At 37.7% G+C, this 25,096-nt stretch overlaps 1 protein-coding gene across 1 annotated transcript in view; it reads left to right on the top strand.

Annotated features, from left to right (window-relative positions):
* LOC102046812 (guanine nucleotide-binding protein G(q) subunit alpha) overlaps window positions 1–25,096 on the top strand; it is a 136,243-nt gene that overhangs the window by 78,984 nt on the left and 32,163 nt on the right. Inside the window, exon 3 of the mRNA XM_055699108.1 lies at window positions 15,911–16,065. Coding sequence (XP_055555083.1) covers window positions 15,911–16,065 — 155 coding nt within the window. The remainder of the gene's footprint in view (window positions 1–15,910; window positions 16,066–25,096) is intronic.

The raw sequence follows: 25,096 nt of genomic DNA, 5'->3' as shown, positions 1-25,096 counted from the left end.
TAATTAGGTTGTCAGACTATGAATCAATTTTACACATGCCAGGCAGCAAAGTAAGAAGCTTTTCAAGCTCTTACTTGTATAAAACTTGAATCTGTGATTTTTGTATAAGGAAGATACTGTGTTTTATTGCTTTTCCTTCCTCCTTCCCAACATAAAAGTTGGCAGCGTGTTTCAGGAGACTGGTATGTTGCCTGAAGCCTTGAAAGAGGAGGCAGCAGTGTTTTGCTGTCCTTTGAATAAGCTCTTTTTGGCATCTGATTGGAGCCAGCAAAAATACGGTGTATTTCTAGGAATTAGAAGATTGTACCTGATTTATAAAGAAGCTATCACTTTTTTAGGTCACACATGGCATAAAACTTTCTTTTCTAATTCTCCCTGAAGGCATGTTTCAAATAGTTACTCATCACCGTGATATAATGTCTGTGGTTTCTCTAGAGAAAATAGTGTTGGGTTGCTATCTTTAACATCTTGGGGCTAAATTCATTCTTGAGTGACCCTGTTCTAAGCAACAGCTTTTCATCTGAGATCACATTTTGCCCCCTTACTTCCATCCTGCCAATTTGTTAGTCTAGACATAAAGGGATTAATAAAAGCACCCAAAAGAAGTAGGTGATAGGATATCGGGTAGCTTTTCATGCCTAGGGTAAGTCTGAAGCTTATTTTCAGAGTTTCCAAGAAATGAGGTAATTGTTTAGAAAGACAATCTTCTTGGTTGAACAACACACAAATGCAACCATTTAAGTTAGCTGCAATTTTTGAGAGGAAAATTCCTGCTGGAATCATTTATTAATTTGAAAGGGACACTCCCAGTACTCTGACATTTCTAGAAATACCAGTTTGAAATAACTGTCTTTGCTGGTATGTGTGAGTCAGCAGAGGGCACTGTCCTCCTTTAACAAAAAGAAAAGATATGCTTTAAAAATACAGAGACAAAATGCTTTTCTTTGCATTGCCTCCTTTTTTTTTTTTTTAAGTCTGAATTATAGTTGTGAAATTTGATACAATAGAATTCTGTACAGGATTATTTTTCATGGAGTGCTTCCTCTTCTGAATTGAAACAGAGGCACGATGACATGATTCCCGTAAAAAGAAGCTGCTGGTGGTTTCCCTCTGCCCATACTGTATTCACCATAGGTTCTTCTCTAGATCATAAATGCAGTGAAACTTCTGCAGGTCCTTTCTGTAGGCAGCTGGATCAGTGGCTGAATTTCTGAACTGCCTGAATCAACTGGCTGTAACCTCTGCTCTGTGAGGAGGCGTACAGTCTTTTCAGTTGTAGCTATTTGAACCCATGAGTCGAAGCAACGCTGTTAGTCCTCTGATGCTTAAAAATGTTTGTAGGGCGAAGCTCATTCAGGCTTTGTACAGGAGTGAGGCTCAGCAGGAGTTTTGTGTATCTGTAGACTTTGTAAGTGAAAATTCACATACTGAGCACTGGGCTTTTGTTGGTTTTGGTGGGTTTTTTTAATGCACTTACTATTGTATTGCAGTAGTTGACTGAGGTAGTGGATTTTTGTGGGATTGTAAGGTACAGCCAGTTACTTTGCTTGATAATGGAATTGAAATTTCAGCATGTCCCTGTTTACATAACATTCTTTGCCATTAATGCAACTGTACAACTATACAAAAGTATTATTATGGAAAAAATTTCCATTATTTGCACTACTGTTATTGAGCACTGTTCTTCAAAAACAGATACTGGGACTAGCCTGCTATAAAGCCCTTAAAAACTATGATGCATGTAAACTGGGAGAAAGACTACTTGAAACTGCGGTGATTTGTTCTAGCTTCTTGGGAAGTCACTGTAGAAAGACTGGCAGTTGAATTTTCTGCCTGCCCCCCCCCCCTTCTGGTTTCCAGATCCGTATTTAAAAAAAAATAAAAAATACTTCTCTGTGGGCAAAGCAGGAGGAAGATGCTTTCCAAGAAAGTGTGAGGGAGAACTTTTGGTTTGTTACCATGTAGTCCAATACTTTGAATACTGTTTCCTGATGACAGGCATGTCAGACGCATGCCATATGCTTGATTAGGAACTGTGGTGCAATGGAAAAATGTGTCCCTGACTCTGGGGCTGGCATTCTTCTCACTGCTGTTGAAAACAGCATTAAGTCTGCCCCAGTTTGTACTAGCTGATATATAGAGAGAGTTGAGTTTACCAGATGCGAATATACCCCCTCCCACCTCTGTATTTACTGCACATAGACTCGATGCAGCAGTTTTAATGACAGTTAACTGGAGTTTCAACTGGAGTAACACTAAGAAGCAGTCCAGTAGTTCACCTTTTTGCTGTGTGTGTATGAACTGCTTTAGCTAGCTCAGGAAAAAATTGTGTATTTTCTTGTGTGTCTGTACAGTAATTATTTGTAGGATTACTGCACAATATTTGTTTGAAGATCTCAGATTAGAAGTGGTCCTCAGAGAAAAGAAAAAAAAAAGAAAGGGCATGGATATTTCTCTGAAAGTGTGATTATGTATGCATACTTGAATGTGGTTTTGAAAACAGTTATTGGTAATACTGTCGTCATATAGATAAAGCAGTATATTTGGATGATTTGTATTAGCTACAAGAACTGTTGTGAGGGGAAATCTTGCTGCTAATTCTTGCTTACGCTGGTTCAAATCTGAAATATTTTTATGATGTTTTGTCATTGCAGATTTGAGTTAAATTTAAAAATAGGTTTTATCACTAGAAAAAGATTTTACTCATTTGGGCTTGTAAGTTATCAATTGTGAGGTCTTCAGGAGGGTGTAAACTGTTGCTAGTAATTGTCAAAAGAGAAGAAGTTTGGATTTAGTTTTATGTTCAGATTAGCAATGCTAGAACTGAAATGCTACTATTAGTTTTGAACTATTTTGGAAATTCAAAACCATTTCAAAACCATCTTCCACTGCTTCCTTGGGAAACATAAGGATTTATATGAACCAAGGTGTGAATCTCAGAATTTTGACACCTACTGAAAGCCTCTGAAAATTTGGCAGTAAAAGTAGTATTTGGAAGACAAGTCAAAACATGATGTTCTGGGACTATTTAATTTTTAAATCTAGTAGTAAGGTAACTTTGGGGTCCACTGCTTTGGATCTCTCTTTACTTATGTGGCCTGTTTTACTTGTTGCTCTGTTTTCTTGAAATCAAAATTAGACACAGCCTGGAAAACAAACTGAACTGGCTGAATTAATGTAATGCAGTCCTTACCAAGCAGTTAAATGTATATAAATGAATTCTGTAAAGAAATGGAAGCTGTTGTTCACAATTAGAATATGATTGCATGTCTATTTAAAAAAAAGTATTTTAGCAGAAGTGAATGTAATCGAGTAGATTTAGGCAGATTATTTTGATCAATTTCAAGGTAGAATATCTAGCAAAAAGAGCATCAGGACAAAAAAAATATTTGGAAGTTAATTGCAACAGCTGTTGGAAAGGACATGGCAGTTGGCTGATCCATAAAGAGGTTTCTGAAAGTCAGCAGTAGAATTTGCCCAACCCTGTAAAACAGAAGTCCTGTCCAGAGAGTAAAGTGGTTTCTGTTTTCATGATCCTGAACAGCAAAAATGACAGATTCTTACAGCACATGTCAGAAAAGTATTCACTAGGTCCACAATTTCAGAACCAGTGTGTAAAAATTTCAGTGGAGTGCTATGTGTGTTACCAGCAAGAGTTGTGGAAGTGTCTAATTTATAGTCTATTGCAAATATTAACAAGCCACACACTTAAGAGTAAATACTAGGTATGGTGTTTTTTGAAACAGTTCTTTGCAACCGGCTTTCAGTTTTTGGACATTAGTATCATCTTCCAGCTCAACTTTCATAGCCATGGCAATATTTAAAGAGTGCAACAGCCTATGCAGTCATTAACAAAACAAGCTGTAAATGCTTAAAATGATCTCACCTCATTAAAATGTTGCCTAAGAAAATAAGTAGCCAAAAGCCCCCTAGAAATCTTGAGGATCTGCCTGAGGAGTTAGGGGTATGAAACTTCTAAAAGAGAGGATAAAAGGGCTTATCAACTTTGTTTAACAGATCTGATACTATATTGAGCATACTTTATTCTATATCTAAAACTGAAGCAACTAGATCTAGTGAAAAAGGGGAGAATTAATAACTGAAATCTGAAATTGGACTTTCTGTTTCTCTATTTCACCTCTGTCATCAGAGAGAACATAGGCCAATTGAGAAGATACTGAGTTATCTCCTATGGAGCTTAGATCTTGTGTAGCCAGGAGAGGGAGTGAGAAGTTCCCCCTGTCCCTTCCAATGACAGATATTATTTCCTCCTTCTCAGGCCAGCAGCACAGAGATTAAAAGATGCTTAGAAATGACTGTGATGTTGGTAATTAAATGTAGTTCAGTAATTTCAAAGATTAGAACACATTCAGTTTCATTTTGCTTTTGAAAAACAAATATATACCTGTAATTTTCATTTAGTCTGAATATCTGAAATTGCATGATATGCGCAGTAAATTGCCTGTTACAGCAGACTGAGGCAAAACATTGGAGATACTTCAGTAATTAAGACCTCCATGGCAGAGAACAAATGTTCCCTCATGCTACAATTTTGTATACCCTTCTGGGCAATCTGGAGCTGTAAGATTTTTGAGCAGTTCCTCAGAAATGCGTGCATTTTCCCATCTTCATGGAAAAGTTTGCCTGCAAAGCTAACTTTTGCTTACTCCATATCTTACTTCTGGGTGACATACTGCTTCTTAACAGATCTGTTGTGAATCATTAAAGGATGGTTTAGTGATAAGAAGTCAGCAAGGGTGGTGTAATATTATAATCATGGTCTGTAACATTGTATGCACTGTTTTCATTTGAGGATTTGTGTTGTGTTGCAAACATTTGATCAGCCTAGTGAAAGCATTACTGAGGTCATTATAGAGTCCACTTCAAGTTACCCCTTTTGGGCAGAAGAGTGCCAGGATTGATGTAACACATTATGTCAGGGTATAGTAAAACTTACTGATAGTATAGTATATTGGCACTATATTGATGATAATACTTAGAATTGTAGAACCATTTAGGTTGGAAAAGACCTTTAAGATCATCAAGTCCAACCCCAGGACTGCCAAGTCCACCACTAAACCATGTCCCTAAGCATGTCATATCATGAACTAGAACTCTCTGTGTGCATGTTTATTTGCAGTGAAATGGCTCTGTGTAAATTAGTCTGAAATTCTACTGGATTTCAGTTCACCCAGCTAGGGTTTCACCCTTTCACTGTAAAAGAATGAAGAAGCTATTACGCACCCTTATTTTCTCCCTTTGTGTCTGCCTAATTGTGTATATCTTCACGTTACAGGTGGAGCTAGGGTGAGGAGGGTGCTGCTCTAACAGGTTTTGTGAGGCACTGGCTGCCTTATGTGTAAATAACTAGAGTACATACTGCCTTACAGCTGCAGCACTCTCACTCTTCAAGTGTTACAACATGCATTTTTAGTTTGTGCATTTAAGTTCAACCTACCAGAAACCACAGGGGTTATTGAAAGTTGCCGTGGCATTGTCTTTCTGTAGTTGAGATTTTGGAAGAGGTAGGTGCAATAAATATGTCTTAGTATGTTTTAACAAGATGTAAAACTTCTAAATTAGAGATGTTTAATGTAAATTGTGGCATGATTTTTAGGCAGGAACATATAAGGCTTGTGTTTATAAACATTTACAGTTGCATCTACATTTTAATATAGTCATATAATTACAACAAAATTTCATGGTAGAATGGGCAGGGAGCCATTTAGCTATCAGTGAAATCATAAACAATTTATCAGGAGGCATTTTAAATCTCTGTTCTGGGATTTTCCGTGGAGTTTTTGATGTTATAATTTTGGATGTTTGCATGTATCATTCTTGGAAATGAACTTACTAAATATGCTGTCCATGTAGGTCCCAGCTTTTTGAAAAAAATTGCCATGGAAAAATTGAACTTGCTTCATGCATGGGATTGAAAATTTAGCTTTCATTCATATTGATTTTGTTATATAGCATGATCCAGAAGCTAAAGATACTGCCTAAAGAAAGTGCTACCAAGTAAATTTATTGTAGCATCTTCACAGTTCTAAGGGTGTTGAAAAGGTTCTCTCTCCTTTTGCCACTTTGTCTTGTGACCTGATATCAAACAAAGCTAGGCAGTGGGTCATTTTAACAATAAAAATAAGTAACAATTTAACAAAACAGTAAGGTAGTTCTTTGCTGTACTTTTGCCTGCCTTGTCCCTTTAGTCCAGTAAAATTAGTTCAGTCTTTCGGGAGTTTTACTAAGGAGCCACCATTGGCAGACATTTGGTAGCAAGCATATGACTTATTTCTTAAAGTTCCTGCTGTTTAATCTGTTTTTTTTTATTATCTGACTGTCAGCCAGGTCTGAAATATTGTTGGAGAGTTTTCCTGTGAGAAATTTCAGACTTGTTAGCAGTTTCTGACCTGTAATTCAGTTCAGTAACAGGACAACAGTAGCCTGTGGCAACATCAGACTTTTTGGGTGTTTATCCCTTCTACTCCATTCCCTAGGTGGTACCGGCTCTTCACAGGAGAGGGACATGTAAATAAATAAGCTAACAAAACAAAGAGAAAAAGTCTGTATCTTTCTCTGCAACATCTGCAAACTGTGTATGCACAGTTTGGAGTGGCTTTCCATGACCCTGCATTGTTTATCACGAATCAGACAATTGAAAAACATGCTGTGCTTTTTGGCTGTTTTGTCTTTCCATTTTCTATGGGGTCATAAATTGTCCAGGAGAAGATGACAGGCCAGTCGTCTGATTTCCAAGATTTTGGTATGCTTTGTGGGCATTCTTGGTCCATACAAAGGCTACAGAAGAGAGAAAGCAGCAATACCATTTTGAGGCTTTTTGGTTGATGAAGCATTTCCTCAGGGATCTGGCTGATGTTTAATTTTGAAGACTGGTGCTGCTTTACAGAAGAAAGATGACTGATTTGGTTGCTCCTATAGCTGGAAAGATTAAATGGATATTTGCTATCACATATTTTTTTTCCTGAGTTTATTCAGCTAACTGCTGTTGTTCCCAGAGTTAAACACTGTGGTAATACAGCAAAAATATTACTTTGAGTGAAATAGTAAAACCCAGCTTATTTTAAGTGTACAAAAATAGCTAAAGAAAGCAAGTACTTTGTAACAGTGTAACATCAACTCATTGATGGAAAGGAAGTCTTGTGTAAATCCTAATCACCATTAATGTAGTCCTACAGTGACAGAGAGCAGTCTTAAAAAATACCAGGAGTTTTTCAGCAGTTATGTTTCCCTTTTGAAGTAGATTGTGTAGGGTTGGGTATTTCCAAGTACCTTTGGGAATCCCATCATTTTCCTGTTACTGCAAAAGCAAATGGAAGAAATAGTTTTGCTTAAGTCTTAAATCCATTCCTTCCTCACCATGGCAATATCAGCATGTGAAAGTCTTGTGGCTTCATTGGATATTCTTGTGTGACCAGTGTAGGTTTTAAAAGTACATGGCAATCCATGTTTGGTGTGTTTATGTGAAATGAACATCATATCTTTACCTTACCTGCTGAAAGATGTATAATTCTACCGTGTTTTGATTAAAGGGAGTGGTAAGAATATGTAATTCTGCTTCAGAATTAACCTCTTTCCCATTCTGGAGACATATTGTTCTAAAACAATGCTTTTAAAATCAAATATAACATTTAAATAGCACATTATATCAAAATTAAAAACTTTCTTGGGGCAGAGAAGAACCAAAACTGAAAAACAAACATTAGGAAAAAATAAATACTATTAGGAAGATAAAAAGCAATGTTCTTGATTCAACAGGGTAGGCTTCCTGGGTCTTGCAACTAAATATTTTTTTTCCTTGAAATCCTTTCAAGGGCAATTTGTACATAAGGAAATCAGGCTGAATACTTTGGCTGCAGAAAGTTGCACTAAATCTGTGAAACCTATTACTTGGGGGAGAGTTTTCTTCGAATAATCACAGAGGCATTTCACTAAATTGAAGTGATAGTTTAGACAAAGTGTATTTTTTTACTTGGGGATGTATAAGAATGTGTGAGTCTGTATATGGGCATCTGAATTGCAGCATGGTATATGCCATTTAACAGTCCTGTGACTTGCAATGTAGACATACCAGGTTTGTACTCTGGTCAGTAACCTTGTTAGAAATCCTTACAGAAGAGTTGTCATTTGAAGGTAACAGTTACTTTCTCCTACAGAACTGAACCTTAGTCTCAAATGTAATGATAATGGAGTGGTAATTGCTGTTAATTTAACACTAATATGATTACACTTTCACCATTGGAAATGATTGACCAGCGTGTCGTGACAATATTATGTAACTGCACTTAGTGATACGTAGGACCATTTTTGCACTGTCTTGAGACCTTTAGGTTAAAATTCTGTGTTATATAATACAAAAATCTAAAAGTCAGTATTTTTTTTCAGAGATATGAATTCAGAAAGATTTTTATCATATTAAATCAATTATTTTACCACAGTTTTCTTGTAAATTACTCTGCTTAGATTTATTACAAGCAAAGTTAGGATGAATGTTCAAAACCTAGCCTTATTCATCGAAGAAGAAATAGTGAAGACTTTAACAGTTGAGATGACCTAAGATCACTGCAAGACTGATTTCGTTTTAGTTTATCTGCCTCTGTCCTTTTGGTAGGGAGGAAATGGCTTGTGGATACTTCATTTCTCTTTTTCTCCATGTTTTGTTGTTTTCTCCTGTGTTTTGAAAACCTTATTTGTTCTATAGAGGTTGATTGCCAGAAGTGCTTGCCAAAGAAGGCGTTTCAGTTGATGGAAGTATTACAATAGGTATAGGGTTTTGAGAGGGAAGGGCTGAATAATGATGAAAGTGGTAATTCAGGCTGTTACATGGATTTGGATATTCTATCGAAGTAACAGTAATGTTAATGTTTATATATTTATGTTGCTTTTATTTGTTAGGCAACAGCTTAACAGTGATAGCCAGGCTACCTAAAGTTTATGTATGGAAAATAGGAAAGCTGGACAGCAAACAGGAAAATGATCATACCCTTTTGTTGCCCCATGTTATGATTTGGCACAGCAGAATGAATCCGTGTTAGCTTTGGGCTCTTTAGATCTATTTACTTCTAAACAGTATCCACACATGTGTTGCTGTAATTGCACTGTCCCATAGCTTTTCTTTCCCTAAATAAACAATGCATTTGTTCCATCTCACAGGAGGGAATCTCGTGTTTCATGAAGGGAAACTGTATTTTTCTATACTTAATTTTCTAAGTCACCTAACTTTCTAAGAGTTACTCACACTGGGTAAATTAGTTATCAGAGAGGAAACTAACTTTTCTGCCTGACATCAGAAAAATCTTAAGTTTGTTCCTATCAGAAGCTTTTGTTTATAAGAAGAGGATCAGAAACTTCAGGATGTAATAGTATTATGAAGATCTGGATTCTGTATTTAAGTTGTATACCTAACTTCTCCTGTATTCTCCATCCGCATGAGTTACGTGTCTCTTAGCACTTGCAACAGAATCTGCTGGGGTGACAAGAAGTTGTTTCATAATGTTTCTCTTGCTGTGTTATTGAAACAGCTTTTTTTATTTTCCCAAGAAGGCTATAGTGATAATATGACCTTTAAAATGTAAGTTTCAGAATCCTTTCATGTATATAGAAATTTTGATATAATCCTCAGTAAAAGCTTGCTTGAATGTTCTGGTTGCAGCCCTATAGTGGTGACTTAGTGTTTGTCTTCCATGTCTGGTGCAGCATAAAAGTAAATCAAGACACCAAGAAAATGGTGTTCTGCAGTGCACAGATAAAGATTCAGCTACTTCCTGAGCTTTCTCTGAGCCCTACTAAAAAAAAAAACCAACCAACAAAAAAACCCCGTAAAGTCATGAGATAACTTGTTTAAATCCTTCTCATTTCGTTGTATTTCCCACAAGCCATGGGTTAGGGTCTGTTATCCTAGGCTTTTACAGACAATGACCAGTAAAGAAAAAAAAATTCTTAACGCAAACTCATTTTTTTTTTAGATTCTATTAGGTGTCTGGAATTCTTTTTCAAAGAGTTTATGCTATTTTTTTCTTTCCAAAGGTTACAATGTGAAACAGGAAAGGGTAACAGATTCTGATTTACATACTTTGATACCCTATTAACCTTTGTCAGCAGCTGAAGGATGATTAGTGTCGCACCAAGCCTTGTTTCAGCAACACTTGAATTGAATAAATTGAAATACAGTCCTCTGGTATAGCACACCATGAAGCCTCCTCCCTGTTTACCCTAGTCCATTCTGTGCTCTGAAGTTGCTCAAGGGAAGCAACATTGTCTTTACTGTCCTCTTAAAACTTAGTTTTTGTGGGCTGCTATGTCAAAACACTGCCCTACCTTGGACCGGTTTATCAGTCAGTAGCTGCTGCTCTCTGTCATGTTAAGGAATACATCCCCCAACTGTCTAGTTTTCAAGACAGTGACATAGACTAGTATTGCTCTCCTTGAATGGCTTCAAATATCTGCAGGTTTGCAGCAGTCTCCAAAGCAGCATATCTTGCTATACAGCCCTGTAAGGCAAGGTATTTGTATGAACTTGTAGATTAGAAGTCACCGGGGTCTGAGTCTAAAAATTACTCCTGTTATTTATAGAATAAATAATAACTTCTAGTTCTAAGCTGCATTATCAAGAATTCCTCCCCTCCCCTGCCACCCCCCAATGCCACCAACCCCCCCCCCCCAAAAAAAAAAAAAAAAAAAAAAAAAGAGAGAGACAAATGCATGATTATGATTATGATGATGTCTTTGTAATGACTTCCATTCAGCTGCTAGACTGCTTGGACCTGATCACATGCCATTGCACTCAATTTTACAATCAATGTAAATTACAGTATCCAGACCTAAATAATATCACTGTGCTTGATCCTTCAGTTACTGGTAGCCAAGCACTACAGCCACAGGCTTTTTCTGATTGGTTTGGGAAATCCTTTTACGGAACAGATGTTCCATCCCATGTAAAAGAATTCTTTAAATAGGCACCTTGAAACCAGCTAGCCCACAGAGACCATTGATACAAAGGAACCTTGCCTGCTGCATCTCAAGCATATTCCTTTCTCCTGTGGATTTAAAATCCCATGGGAATTTCTTTTGAAATAGACTGTGCATTTTTTCCTGATCTCCCTTGTGTTAATTTGGGGAAATTAGAGAGGCTATATCAAAAGGAATATAAAAATAAGAACCTTTTTTCCATGCTTGCTACATTGATTGTAGCCACTGTTGTAAGGCTCCAAATGGTTGATGCACGTACAGAGAGAATATGAGACCAGATCCACTGGCTGGCCTGTCAATCCCTGAGAAGCATCAGAGCTTTGAAAAAATTATGAAGATAGTAAGTAGAAAACTGACATGGTGAAGGCTAGAGATTAAAAAATATACTTATTATTAATAAATTGTGGCCAAAAGAGTATTGGCAGAAAGACCAGCATAAAACTATAATGCTGTTCAAGCACAGAATTAATTTTTAACACTGTCGATAGTTTTCTGAGGGAAATGAAAAAGGAGAAATTACAGCTATTTTGGTATCTCCTTAGGTCAGATTTCCTGGTTTCAGAAGCCAATACTATTCCCAAAACCTCCAGTTTTCTTATTCTGGGATAATTTTTTGAATACTTGTAGAAATCAGTGAAGCAGCTTTTAAATATAGGAGAGATGTGATTTAGTAAAAAGAATTGAATGACTGTTTACAAGATTTCTTGCAAATAATATTGAAATTGTTGCAAGTAGTTTTATATTCCCAAAAGACCATGGAAGATGTTGATTGCTGATGTCAAAAGTATATTGGACTGAAAAATCATCTACACCATCTAGATTTTGTTTGTGGAACATTACAGCTGAACTAGCAGTTACATATTAATGACCAGTTTGAATTTTATGGTACTTAAAAAATGCTTCAGTTTTGTCTGTCATTTTGGGGTTATTCTCCTCCTCTACTCATCAGACCACACCTGGAGTGCTGTGATCAGCTCTGAGGCCCCCAACATAAAAAGGACATGGACCTGTTTGAGTGAGTCCAGAGGAGGGCCATGAAGATGATCAGAGGGATGGAGCACCTCTCCTATGAAAAAAAGTCTGAGAGAGTTGGTGTTGTTCAGCCTGGAGAAGAGAAGGCTCTGGGGAGACCTTAGAGCAGCCCTGCAGTACCCTAAGGGGGCTTATAAGAAAAGAAAGATGGGGACAGACTTGTTAGTAGGGCCTATAATGATAGGACAAGCTGAAAGAAGGTAGATTTAGGTTAGGTGTTGGGAAGAAATTCTTTACTGTGGGGATGGTGAGACACTGGAACAGGTTGCCCAGAGAAGCTGTGGATGCCCCATCCCTGGAAGTGCTTAGGGTCAGGTTGGATGGGGCTTTGAGCAACCTGGTCTAGTGGAAGGTGTCCCTGCCCATGGCAGGGGGTTGGAACTAGGTGATCCTTAAGGTCCCTTCCAACTCAAACCATTCTGTAATTCTACAGTAACAACTACTGATGTCCCAAAAGAGAGAACTCTTAAGAAGGTGCAACTTCCTCAGGGGTAACATGGTTGACTTTTTTCTTTTGTCCCCGCAAATAATGTTGATTTTTGGGTAAAGTGAGAGGCTTAGTAAAGATAAAAAGTGCTTGATACCATTTATAGTTGCATAAACTGGATTAATTATGAGTCCTTTAGATTTATTCATGTTTGAGTGCTAACTTCAAAAGTTATATTCCAAATCTGCTGTTCATATTAGTGGAAGGGAAACTAAGCCAGTAATTAGCAGCAGTGATACCACATGTCGTTCATGATTGATTCTTCTGCTGCATTAAAGTTATGCTTCTCCATCTCACAAGGTTTCTCTAGAATTACTTTTGACTTATACCAGGGCAAATGAGAGAAAAGCCAAATGATGAGATCCTGTATTTTCATCTCTGTCTCCACCATCAGAAATTAGCAGCCGGCAAAAGATGTTGCCTGACAAAGATTCTCAAAGACAGACTGATTGTTGTCTACAGGAAAGTGTAGTACCTCTGGGAACAAGAAGGCATAGCTGAGAATTTATAAAAAATTTGAAATCTATGTGAAGGGGCATTACTTTTTTAAGAGAAGCAGCACTGATGTGAGGTGTGATGAATAGGGTGCAAGCTGTCATGAGTTTGGCCAGGCAAACCCCTGGGAAGCAGGAGCAGTTAATTGAAGAAATGCTGTTTCTGTTTAAAAAGTTGAATCAATTTTTCTATGGATGCAACTTATTGGCATTTATCATAATTTATTTTGTAAGTTTTTTCACACAGTACAAAGTGGTATTAATTATATGTCAGAACATACAGAACTGATAAATAGAACAATGCAAGATCTTGGACAGCTTTGTAATAATAAGTCTAGATAGGTAACTGAAGTAATCCCCTTTTAAGATTTTCTTTTCCACCAATATAGAATACTTGAGCACCTGTTAGGGAATATTTAGGGAAATGTTAGAGAAATACTCAGATATGATGGATTTCAGATGAAAGCTTTTGAATAGTAAATTAGTCTTCAAGCTCTGTTATCATTTTGATATCAGTTGGTATCCTCGTTTCAGCTGGAATACAGTTAACTTTCTTCTTAGTAGCTGGTACAGTGCTGTATTTTGGCTCTGATGTGAGAATGATGTTGATAATGCATTGATATTTTTAGTTGTTGCTGGGTGATGTTTATACTAAATCAAGGACTTTTTGGTTTCTCGGGCCCTGCCAGCCAGAGGGCTGGAGGGGCATGGCACATTGGGAGGGGACACAGCCAGGACAGGTGACCCAAAGTAGCCAAAGAGGTATTCCGTACCATGTGACGTCATGCTGAGTATATAAACTGGGGGAAGAAGAAGGAAGGTGGGGACATTTGGCATTATGGCATTTGTCTTCCCGAGTAACCGTTATGTGTGATGGAGCCTGGGTTTCCTGGAGGTGGCTGAGCACCTGCCTGCCCATGGGAAGTGGTGAATGAATTCCTTGTGTTGCTTGTGTGCATGGCTTTTGGTTTACCTATGAAATTGTCCTTATCTCCACCCTCGAGTTTTGCATTCCTTTCTGATTCTCCTTCTGATCCCTCTGGGTTGGGGGGAGCGAGCAGGTGGCAGCATGGTGCTTGGTTGCCAGCTGGGGTTAAACCATGACAGTTGGCCGTAATTTCAGAGCTCAAGCACAAAAGCAAAATATTAAAATAAATTCTTTTATCAGTTTGTCACAAGCTGTGGGAAAATAGTCAAGACATCATTCTTTTGGAAGTACGCAAGAGCAATAGAATACAGAGCTGAGCTTGATAACATATAAGATAGTTAAAAAAAAATTATCCTGTGGCACAAAGGACTTCGTCCTGTGTTTAGTAGAGTACTATTTCTTGTTATTTGCAGTGAGAAGGTGTAGGGACTCATCATAACTTGTCCAGACATTTTGGAGGTGTGTGGGCATGATCTGGAAGAAAATACCCTTTGTTAGAACTTTGGAGATTTGGGTCCTGGTAACAGAACATATGTTCTTATTATCTCCAAGACACACAGTTTTCACATTGAACTTTGAGGTTTTTATTTCCTCCTGAGTAAACAACAGTCAAAGGTGTGATGTTTTGTTAAGTAATGAAGAGTAGCATCATTCTCCTGGACTGTCTAAAAAGGGGTGTGGGGATTGTATACGTGCAAACAGAGCATAAGTTTATTAAAAATCAACAAGAACACTCAGTATACCTTCACCTAATTTAAAATGGAAAGAGGTTTGTGTCCTCACCTCAAATGCAGACTAGATATGAGAGTTGAATCCCTCCATCTTTTTGCAGGACCAAGTTTTCATCTGTTGCCTTCTCTGTTTGTGTATGTTTGTATGTGTATATATCTCTACACAAATACATACATTCATGTATTTGTACTGAAATGTGTCAATAATACTTCCAGGACAAATTAGAAATCATCCTGCTGCCAATTTTAAACATTACTTTTTGAGAATCTCCATAATTTATAGTACAAACTGAAACTAGAGACGATTTCTAATAATCTTGCCCTTTTTTTACTGGTAACTGCTGTTACATTTGTGGTAACATTAAGCACTTTTTTATCAATCTCTCTGAAAGGCAGATCCCTTCCCTCCTTTCCATTCTCTCAGCTACATCAGAGTCTGGATCTGTCAAGTTGGTTACCTAGTCATCATTTTAAAATCATGTTTTATATACTCTTAAGATTGTACCTGAAAAAATAAAAATGAAAGCTTTCTTTAAACTGAGCTTAATTAGACACAAATTTTAATGTGAATGCCTCATCCGTTTATTCTACATAGTAGTGGATTGGAGTAAACTTAGTCTGAAGTAAGGGCCCCTGTGTATGTTTAATTCACTTTCTGTCATAATCATATTTAGCAGTATTTGTCTTTGAACAGACCGTATCATTACTTATTCATAATTTACTCAGTACTCTTATTTATTCTCATTCATTCACCATTTACTTTAAGGTCTTTCCTGGTAAATCAACATCACTGTTTTCTTCCTACATCATTACTAAGTTCATTCATGTGAATACAGATTTTTGTAAAATATCCATCTTTGAATATTTTGGTGGTTTACTATCTTTTATATTTTGAAGTTGTCCAGGTTTCCCAGGTTCAGTTGCTAATGAGTGATGCAGTTGGTGGGTATTATGCTTAACACTGTCTTTTAGCGTGAAAGGTAAATAATACGCTGATCCATGCTGAAAAATATATACTTTCCATAAAAAAGTGGTATTTTTTTTCTGTTATAAGGAACTTGCTTATGATAGTTGTCTTCTTTTTCCATCTTCACAACCCTTTTAGTGGTACTTGATTTTTCAAATTATGTATATACATCAGTGGTATGGCCAATATGAAAAATTACTCCTGTTAATCATGTTCATTGTATATAAGCTGTCTACAAACACAGAAAATGAAGTAAAATTTACTATTTTGTTTGTTTTGAATTAGGCACATGCACAATTAGTTCGGGAAGTCGATGTAGAGAAGGTGTCAACTTTTGAGAACCCGTATGTAGATGCAATAAGAAGCTTATGGAATGACCCTGGAATTCAGGAGTGTTATGATAGACGACGGGAGTATCAGTTATCAGATTCAACTAAATAGTAAGTACATTGTGGCTACCAACAACCATATATCTTTTTCTGTGAAAGTAATTTTTACTTTCTATCTTCTTATACTGTATGTCTGTGTACATGTTTGTATGCATATGCAGCACAAATGTACCCAAATATACACTTACTAAATTGAATTCAAAGGGTACTTGAAGGAGTGGACTACATCTAGTTTAGGATTAAATCTGTATTTGTTTCACAGCATGACAGTCTGTAATCATTTGAAGTCTTAAATTTAAGATTCTAACTAGGGATTGTTAATCACTGATCTTTTTGTTTTCTTTTGCTATACCTGTAATTCCTTACTCTCCTCTAACATAAACTCACAAATGCAAGCTGGACAAAAATACTTTCATGTAGTATGTACTGGGTAGTACTACTAGTTAGACAAGTAGTAGGTACTGGGAGGTGCAATCAAGGTAGACCTCCATACATTTCATAAAAATTATAATGCCCCAGAACTCCTGTTTTCCCAGGTTTTCCCCTTTTCCCTTACAGATTGCTTTTGCACTCCTGGTGGTGAAGTAAATAGTACCAAGGTAGGATTCTTGTGTTGTATTGAACTGTCTTTTTTTTATGGAAACAAAGCCTAAACTTTAAAGAACGTGGCTGCCAGGAAGGTAACAGGAAAAGCACTGTGAGTTAAACCCTGTTTGTAATAGCTCAACGGTAATAAATGTGTGTGTGACTAAACTATGTCTGAAATGTTATGCCTTTCGTTTCTTGGGGCAGCAATCTGATAAAATAGCACTGTGAAATCTAAAATTGGAGTTGGAGGTCTGCCTGAAGATTGACTCCATGAAATTCAGTTCCTTTTGAGTAATGTAGCATACAGCTTAGGTAAAATTTCTCATCTGTTGTCAAAGAAATGGATGACGGTGGGGGATGATGAACTTCTAATGTTGACCAGCATTAAAAAACACAGCATAGTTAGTTCCTAAAGCTGTGGCAGAAACCTTCATCATCTCCACATGAATTTTAGTATTAGCCAAGAAAGTTACTTTGATGATATGATTCCAGTCTCCATTTGTCAGGTGTACATGAATGGAAGCCTCTTACTGAGGAAAGCATAGAACAGAAAGGCACCATGAAGCTCCCATTAAGCTCACTGGAACAGGGCTATAGACATGAGAGATCTGGGCTGATGTTTAGCTGCACGGTAGTCTGAGGATTCTTACCTAGCACAACACTTCATATGTGATTTAGTCAAGACAAACTTACTAGTATCTTGCTGAAGAGCTACAGATGCATGACATGGATCTCCTCAGATTTGTTCTAATGGTATCACCACACGACCTTTGGCTATATTTACGCCATGCATAGGGTTCCTGTTGTCCTATGCAGTTTTGCTGTCCTCTGGAGCTGGTTACCTTCCCAACCTATCATTTGTGTATGCACATTTTGGTGCAGAGGTGGTGCAAAGCACAGTGGCAACTGTCTTTCATTGTTTGGATTCTTACTGTCCCCAAAGATATCATACTGTGGTTTTGGTTTTAGTGGTAAGAAAAGAGAGTATTACATAAAATGAAGAGTTTTAGGGTGCATAAATGGTAAAAATAAAATTTCAGAGACAAGTTACTGACAGTAACTTGTTACTGACTTCCATCTTGTTTCCATATTGGATTGAGCAGAAAGCATCAGTAGAAGGTGAAGCAGAGCTTGTCTCATACTTCTGATTTCTTGTATTTGTAGGTCCTGTTTGTTTCCACAATAGATACAATACTGTTTATAAGGTTGAAATAAATCTATGTATTTCATGTGCTTTCCTTAGAGGATAAAAATAGAATTACTCTCCAATGTAGGAAATAAACATCTGATGCTACTTCAGATCAGACTGCACTGACAGTAGTTTTAATCCGGTTCTAATGAAAGTGTCACCATAGTAGAACTTTTGAGTAGTATTAAAAATAGCAGGGAGTAGTTAATTAAGTAGTTATAGGAGCAAATTGCTAGTATATTGCCTTGCAGAAGGTAATTGTGCTGGTTGGTTGGTTATTTGTCAAGCTCAACTTGTTTAGCAATTTAACATGGTTTTTTTGCAATTAGGTGACTTTAACAATAATCAATTATAATTCATACTATGTATTTCTGCAAAATCTGTTTTAAATTAGTATTTGGAATCACTATATATGCGTCTTTAGAAGAGCCTCTTGTATATTTATGCTTGCAAGTAGTTTTTTCAGGTATGTAAGTCCAGTAAAAGCAATTAGCAGAAATAAGAGAAAAACTGTTCCAAAAATACAGTATGTATGTTTAGTACTAAAATACCCAAAGAGAATTTCCTTTGAATCCACATCATAAAGCAAGAAAACAAAATGTTTACAAGTTACTACTGGGATTCACAAGGCAGTAAGGCAGAAATAAGCACCCAGTGCCCATTTATTTGGTGAGTCTTAGTAATTTCTTCGGACTTGATATATAAACCAAAATGGTTTGTTGTCAGCCAGATTTCTTGGAAGCGTAGGTGTCAATATTTTTAAGCTTGTGTGTCGGTAATGTTACACGTTCTTTATTCAACCCTTGTGTAAGCCTCTTATCTTCTTAGTGTTTTCCCATGCTTCCAGTCTGTTCCCTGTATTGCCTCTTTCTGCCCATCAGTGTTACTATACATTGCCTTCCTAAATACCTTCCTCTGTACTTTCGTTTCTTTTGTTGTTTCTAAATTCTGTTTCTGTTTTTTAATATCACAGAATCACAGAATGGTCAGGGTTGGAAGGGGCTTCTGGAAAGCAGCTAGGTCAACCCCCTGCTAAAGCAGGTTCACCCACAGCAGGTTGCACAGAGTCACGTCCAGGCAGGTTTTGAATGTCTCCAGAGAAGGAGACTGCACAGCCTCTCTGGGCAGCCTGTCCCAGGGCTCTGTCACCCCCAAGGTAAAGAAGTTCTTCCTCATATTCAGATGGAACTTCTTCTGTTTCAGTTTGTGCCCGTATGTTATAATATATCCTGTGTGTTTCTACACTTACACATTCTGTCATCTTTTGATCTGTTTCGTCATTGTCTGCTACAATTTTGATGTTGTTATACCTGCTGCTAGTACCCTGGAAGCATATGTCAGATGTGTGTTTACCACAAGGGGTGAGGGTAGGGTCTAAGAAGGAAGATTTCCTGCATCATGGGAATTGGTTTGAACCTCTGGATGCTCAGCAGACACATTCCATTCTCTTCCCTTACCATTGGGTGCTCCAAAGGTTGTGTGTTCATTTTGATTTTAAAAGTGATTTCTAGACTTCTCTGAAGTAAAGTCAGGAACACTTCAGGTAAACAGAGATTATTCACTTCCCATATACATTACAGGGTGACTTAGCTGCTTACCACTAAACCACTTCCCTTTAAGATACCGTTCACAGTGTGAGACAGATGTAAACACACACCACACTGTAAGAGAGACAGTGGTCATAAGTGACATTTCACATTTATGTGATAACATACAGAATTAGGGTTGCAACTAGAATTTCTGGAGATTTCATCACCATTTTTCCCCAATATGAACTAAGGGCTTTCCCTTCATGAAGAAAAAGTAGGAGGTGTTTAGAACTGGGAAGTGTCTCAGAGTCTCGCTGGAAAACTTCCATCTTTCTCTGGCCCCAAGAAATGAAAGTCTTACGTCATTGTATACCTCCAACCAGGGACTTTCTAGTTGCCACACAGGCACTGAGGATATCTGTTTAGTTTCCCTTTCATGGCTGTGTTTTCTAACACTTTAGATAATTAAATATAGTTTTTCAACAAGTTCCTACCCCGCTGTGTTAACTGCCCCAGTTGGTATTTAATACCTTGCATTGTTACTATTTAATGCACTGCTTTATTAATTATACATGCCATGGTGTTACCTTACACACATGTAAGCCTTTGGGCTTCTTTTTCTGCATTTGCTGTCACCTTTAACAACTTACAGTTACACAACTATGCATATACGTGTGATCATGTGAACTGAGTTAGTTGGATAGCTAGTGCAGAAATGCAAATTCCATTTTTTTACATGTAATAAGAGCACTATGGTGTGACTTTGAGGACATCTTCAGAATATCACTGATTGATAACAAGGAACAAAGAGATTAATCCTAATGATGTCTTCTTCTTCATATTTCATCTTTTGTGAAACCGTTGCATGAATTGTAGTGCTTTAGTCATCTAGTAATTTTTTCATTATAGTATTCCATCTGAATTTGAAGTTTTTCATAACTTCAGCTGAACAATTAATTCCTTCATACCTGTCTGTTAAAAATAACATTTTGCTTCCATGTTCCACTTCTGAAACAGGTGCATTTCAGTGGAATTACTGTGTGCTAAGTAGGATGTGCCTAGAGGCACACCAGTGGAAAGATCAGTATAAGAATCCTAAGTTTTTACTACAGCAGTTTACTCCATTTGCTGGTATTGCCTCTAGCAATCAACATTCATTCTTTTATTTCATAAAGTTGTAGGGAACTCTTACAGTATCATGGGTCTGTGTGAGCCTTTCAGAAGGACTAATACTGTCCTAAATTGAGACCTGCTATGCAGCTGACACTGGGTATAGCAAATTATGAAAAACTGTCTATGTGATACCACTGTAACAGTCATTTGCTGAGGGTGAGAAAACCATATATTCATAAGATACATAAGTGCATCATTATTTAATAAACATTTTGGTACTACTTATTGATCCTTCTTCCCTACATTTGTAAATATGTTCTTGAAGGTTTTAAGGTTATATTTGGAGACTCTTTGTGTTGCAGAATGGTGGATTCTGCTTTTATGTATTCACATTTCACACAGCCTTATTTGTGTAAGGTTTGTGGTAAGATAAAAACAGCAAATAAAATTAAAAGTCTGAAGATTAAGATCAAGTACTAGCAGCAGAACAGTGCAGACCCTATTTTAGGTCTTAGGTATAGTCCCTGAATATAAAAGGAAGGTCTGAAGAGGGATGGGACATGAAATCTACTGCATACCAAAGCACTGCATCCTATAGAAAAACTGGAGATTATGCAACAGGGCTAGGGAAGTTCAGAAAGGGAAGTGGGGTTATATAAAGCAGTATACAGTATGTATTTCTTTCAAGATCCTTTTTCTCATGCAGTACTGAACACGTTTTTAATATCTGTAATTTTTAAAACATTTGCTATTAAGAAAAGTTTGCACAAGCATTTTTTATTTGATGACTTGCTTTTTTTAGCCATTGCTAAGATTGGCTTTTAGCCATGTAGGAAATTGAAGGAGACAGCTAGGTAGTATTTGGGTGGGATAAGGATAAAAACAGTACAGACTTTTTCCTACCTCGCTGCAAAGACCTGAGGTTTACAGTGTTTAGGTTAAGATTAGGTAGTTCTGGAAACTGGTAAGCGTGCCTCAACTTTCAGCTGGTGGTGTAGTGGTTCAGAAATGCAGACCTCTACAGAAATTCTGAAAAGGCAGCCAGTACTCGTTTACACTTAGCTTTGTTCACGGCTTGTGTTTGTACACTGAAAATTGATTCCATTTACTGTGCTGCTGCATGTTAGCAAAGAGGATGCTTGTGTCAGTTTATTCTGGCAGCTCTGTGAGGTAGGAAAGATCCTGCTACAGGAACTTTAACATTTTGCATATGTGGAGCTGAAAGACAAGCAAGTTGTATGTGTTTTCACAAATGCAGAAAAAGGCTTTTTCCTTTCAAAGATTGTTTTGCAGCACATGGTCAAAATTAGTGCTAGTAGCCCTATCACCCAGTTCAGTTTCTCAAAACAAACAAACAAAAAAACCTCCTACCCCCGCCAAAATGACACCAAACCCTAACAGCAGTATGAAGGTAGTGCCACTCAATTCCAGAATAGCCAGGCTCCAAAGGACAGAAATATATTAAATATATTATTTACATAGTTTGCCTAATTAGCCTTAGTCATACACTTCGGTTAGGGTTTTATTTTCACCTGCGCTGACACTATAGGTGTTGTACAGGGTCATACCTATGAACTACCCGAACTTTGAGGGAAATGCTTCTTTTTGTATGTGTGTGCATTAAACCTGAGCACTTTTAAGGTTGAAAAGATGTAAAAGTTTGTGGTTACTGTCATAACTGGAAAAAGTCAACCATGAGGTATCTGGCTGCTGTGGTTGAACACAGTGGAAATATTTGCATATGAAATGGTACTGGTGAGCCCGGCTTTTGCAGCTGTGGTTACACTGAAATCACCCAGCAAACTTTATCTTAACAAACTTTCTAGATTTTCTTCAGGTCATCCCTTCCCTCTTCCCCTGTACTCTCATTCTCCCCATATATATTTAAGAAATATTCAACATTGTTTGCTGACTGTGTAATTACCTCTTATCTCTGCATGTTTGGGTTTGTTTTAGAGATTTCTCTTGGAGTATTTCTGGTGTGCTGCCAGGCAGATCCCTTCTGATCACACAAAGCAGTGTGTTTCAGAGAGAGTTTGCTCCCCGGGGGCTTCTGTGCTCAAAAGGTCTTGCAGGCAGTCTGCTGCTAAGCACAGGGTTTGTTGGTGTGGTGGTGAATATTGGTTGGATATCTTGCTACATCGGTTTTGCTGCTGAGTTTGGGAAGAGTTACTACGCAGTACTGGTGGATAGGGCAATGTCATTTTTACCCTTGGAAAGGGAAACGAGTTTGTTATAGATGGATGAAAGCTGTAGCTTTTCCACCCTTGTCTGTCTGTGCCTTAATGCCTTCTCTTCATTAATTAGGCTATACACTAAACTTAGTTTAAAGTTACAGAAATGATATTATGGAATTATTCCTGAGAAAATGCTACTTTATCAACTTATTATTTGCAACTAAAGTATGACCTCAAAGATGCTGGAAAATAGTAGGTCATGGCTAGAGGAGGGTGTTTGTTTGAAGTGCCTGCCCCGTGTTTCTTCACGTTGAAGGTACTTTAAGACCTCATTCGCTGAAAGTAAATTGAAGTAAGTTTTGATGGTCTGTCTTCGTTAGGTGATATAGCTGTGGGACTTGAATTAAGGCTGAATGTCGAGCTGCCAGTTCACAGTGACAGGGGTTATATTTAACTGCTTGAAGAAAGTTATTGGTTGAAACAATTCTGGTCTATTTATTAAGGTTGGGAGTCCCACGTCTTTGCGTGATTTCAGTATGAGAAAGGCATGCAGTAAAGCGCAGAGCCGGTCACTCTACTCCCATGATCCCAATCCTGCTGTTTATTTTGAAAAGTACCTTTGAAAGTGCTGTCTTCCTAAGGGCATCATTAGCACCTCCATAGCCTGGCTGCTTCCCTGAAGCTGGCTGCAGGCTTGGACCTTGTCACAGGTGATTAAAAGCATTAAAAATAAGTACCTCTCTCGGCCCTGCCTGGGAAACAGAAGTCTCCCTCTGCTTCTGGTCAGCAGGCTGTGCGGCGGTGGCAGGTTCTCCTGGCGGCAGGGGAGGGCCGCTGCCAGCAGCTCATCACACACTGGTGGCCCAGTAGTGCACCTTTTGCCTGTTGCTATAGCAACCTCCTGGGAAACCTCAGCAGCCACTAAAAATCATCTTTATAAAGCTAATTACCGGCGTAATTAATTTTTTAAACTTCATCTGTATTGTAGATGTACACAGACCTGTGTGGTTTGGTGCTTTTTTAAGAAGTAATTTTATCCAGTTTTCCCTCTTTTGTTCCTTTGTATAATGCCTGTGAGTAGGTGCTGTTTGGGTGAGACGCTGTACAACTGAAGTGTGTCTGTCTCATCAGAGAAAGACATTTCTTAGCAGGTGTAGAAATAAATTCAGAGTGCCATATAGTGTTGAGATCTAAATGGCTAGCTGCTACCCATACAGCTGAATTCCCTGTGGTCATGCTGGTGGTGACCCACTTTTGGACCAGCACTCAGGGCAGTTGCCAGTGTATTTCCAATATCTGTACCATTACGATTTTAAATTTTGAAGTTAATAAACTGAGGAAGTCATCTGTCTTGGGCAGTTGTTGGCAGCAATATTTTTGTGGAAGTTCGTGTTTATGACAAGTCTTGTGGTTTCTTTGCAAGAGTGCACGCATAGCCATTTCTAGTATATGCCAGAGAGTTAATTGCATTGCAAAGGCTGATTGCAGTATTTGTGCATACATTTTGAGCTGGGCACTTACCCTAAAATACCCTGTGCATATCTCCTATGTGCTTAAATTTCTTGTGCACAGGATTTCTTTGCCCAGGTGAGCAATGTATTTACCAGTATTTTGTTTAAGGATGATGCATGAGATAAATGCTTTAAGCCATAGTAAATAGGGTTTTTTAATAAGCAGATATGCAAAAAAGTCAGTAAAAATACTCATTTTCTTGCACTCCTCACCCATTCGAATTCAGGCTCCAGATACTTAACATAGTCCTGGCTTTGTAAGTTGTCTTCTGGTTGCAGATAAGCCATTGGAGGAAGTAACTCCACCCTGCTTTCCTGCTGGAGTTTATGGACTTCCCACACCCTAGGCTGTATCCATCAAATAAACTAGCTTAATTTGAGCAATTTCAGTAGTGTTTCTTCACTATTTCAAATCATTTTGACAGAAACGTGTTATCAGGCCATTGCACAAGTGAAAGAGCTGGCAGCGGGGGATGGGCAGAGATGCAGCTGGACTGGGGCTTGAGCCTGCACAGCTGAAAGTGGAAAGAATGAGCATTAGCTAGTTTGATGGTTTTATTCAAAGTTGCTGCTTGCTAAATTGATTTAAAAATAAATAAATTACTAGTTTAATAAGCTGTAGGGTGCTTAAAGCCTGTGCATGCAGTGCTGCATTCCCCCTGGTGATCAGAGAATTTCTTTAAACCCCAGCTTTCACGTGGGAAAAACAAAAGTTAAATTTCCAACCATTTTGGTATGAGGAAGATTTGAAAATATAAGACTTTATTATGGCAATTAGTTAAACTCTGATAAACCAAATAAATAAAATCTTAAATTGTCAGTGTTTCAGGAACAGCTACAATACTAATGTGTGAAAATTTTGTGTGCTGGTAGTATGCCTTTAAATACCCATATTCCATTTGTCTTTTAATGTAAATAGTCACCTGTATTCATTTACATATTCCCTCCCAGCATTTTGAAATAGTAAGTCAGCCC

This window comes from Falco cherrug, chromosome Z (assembly GCF_023634085.1).
Source record: "Falco cherrug isolate bFalChe1 chromosome Z, bFalChe1.pri, whole genome shotgun sequence".
Taxonomy (NCBI): Eukaryota; Metazoa; Chordata; class Aves; order Falconiformes; family Falconidae; genus Falco; species Falco cherrug.
Note: the sequence above shows the minus strand (reverse complement) of the source record. Positions and strands in the feature narration are given on the sequence as shown.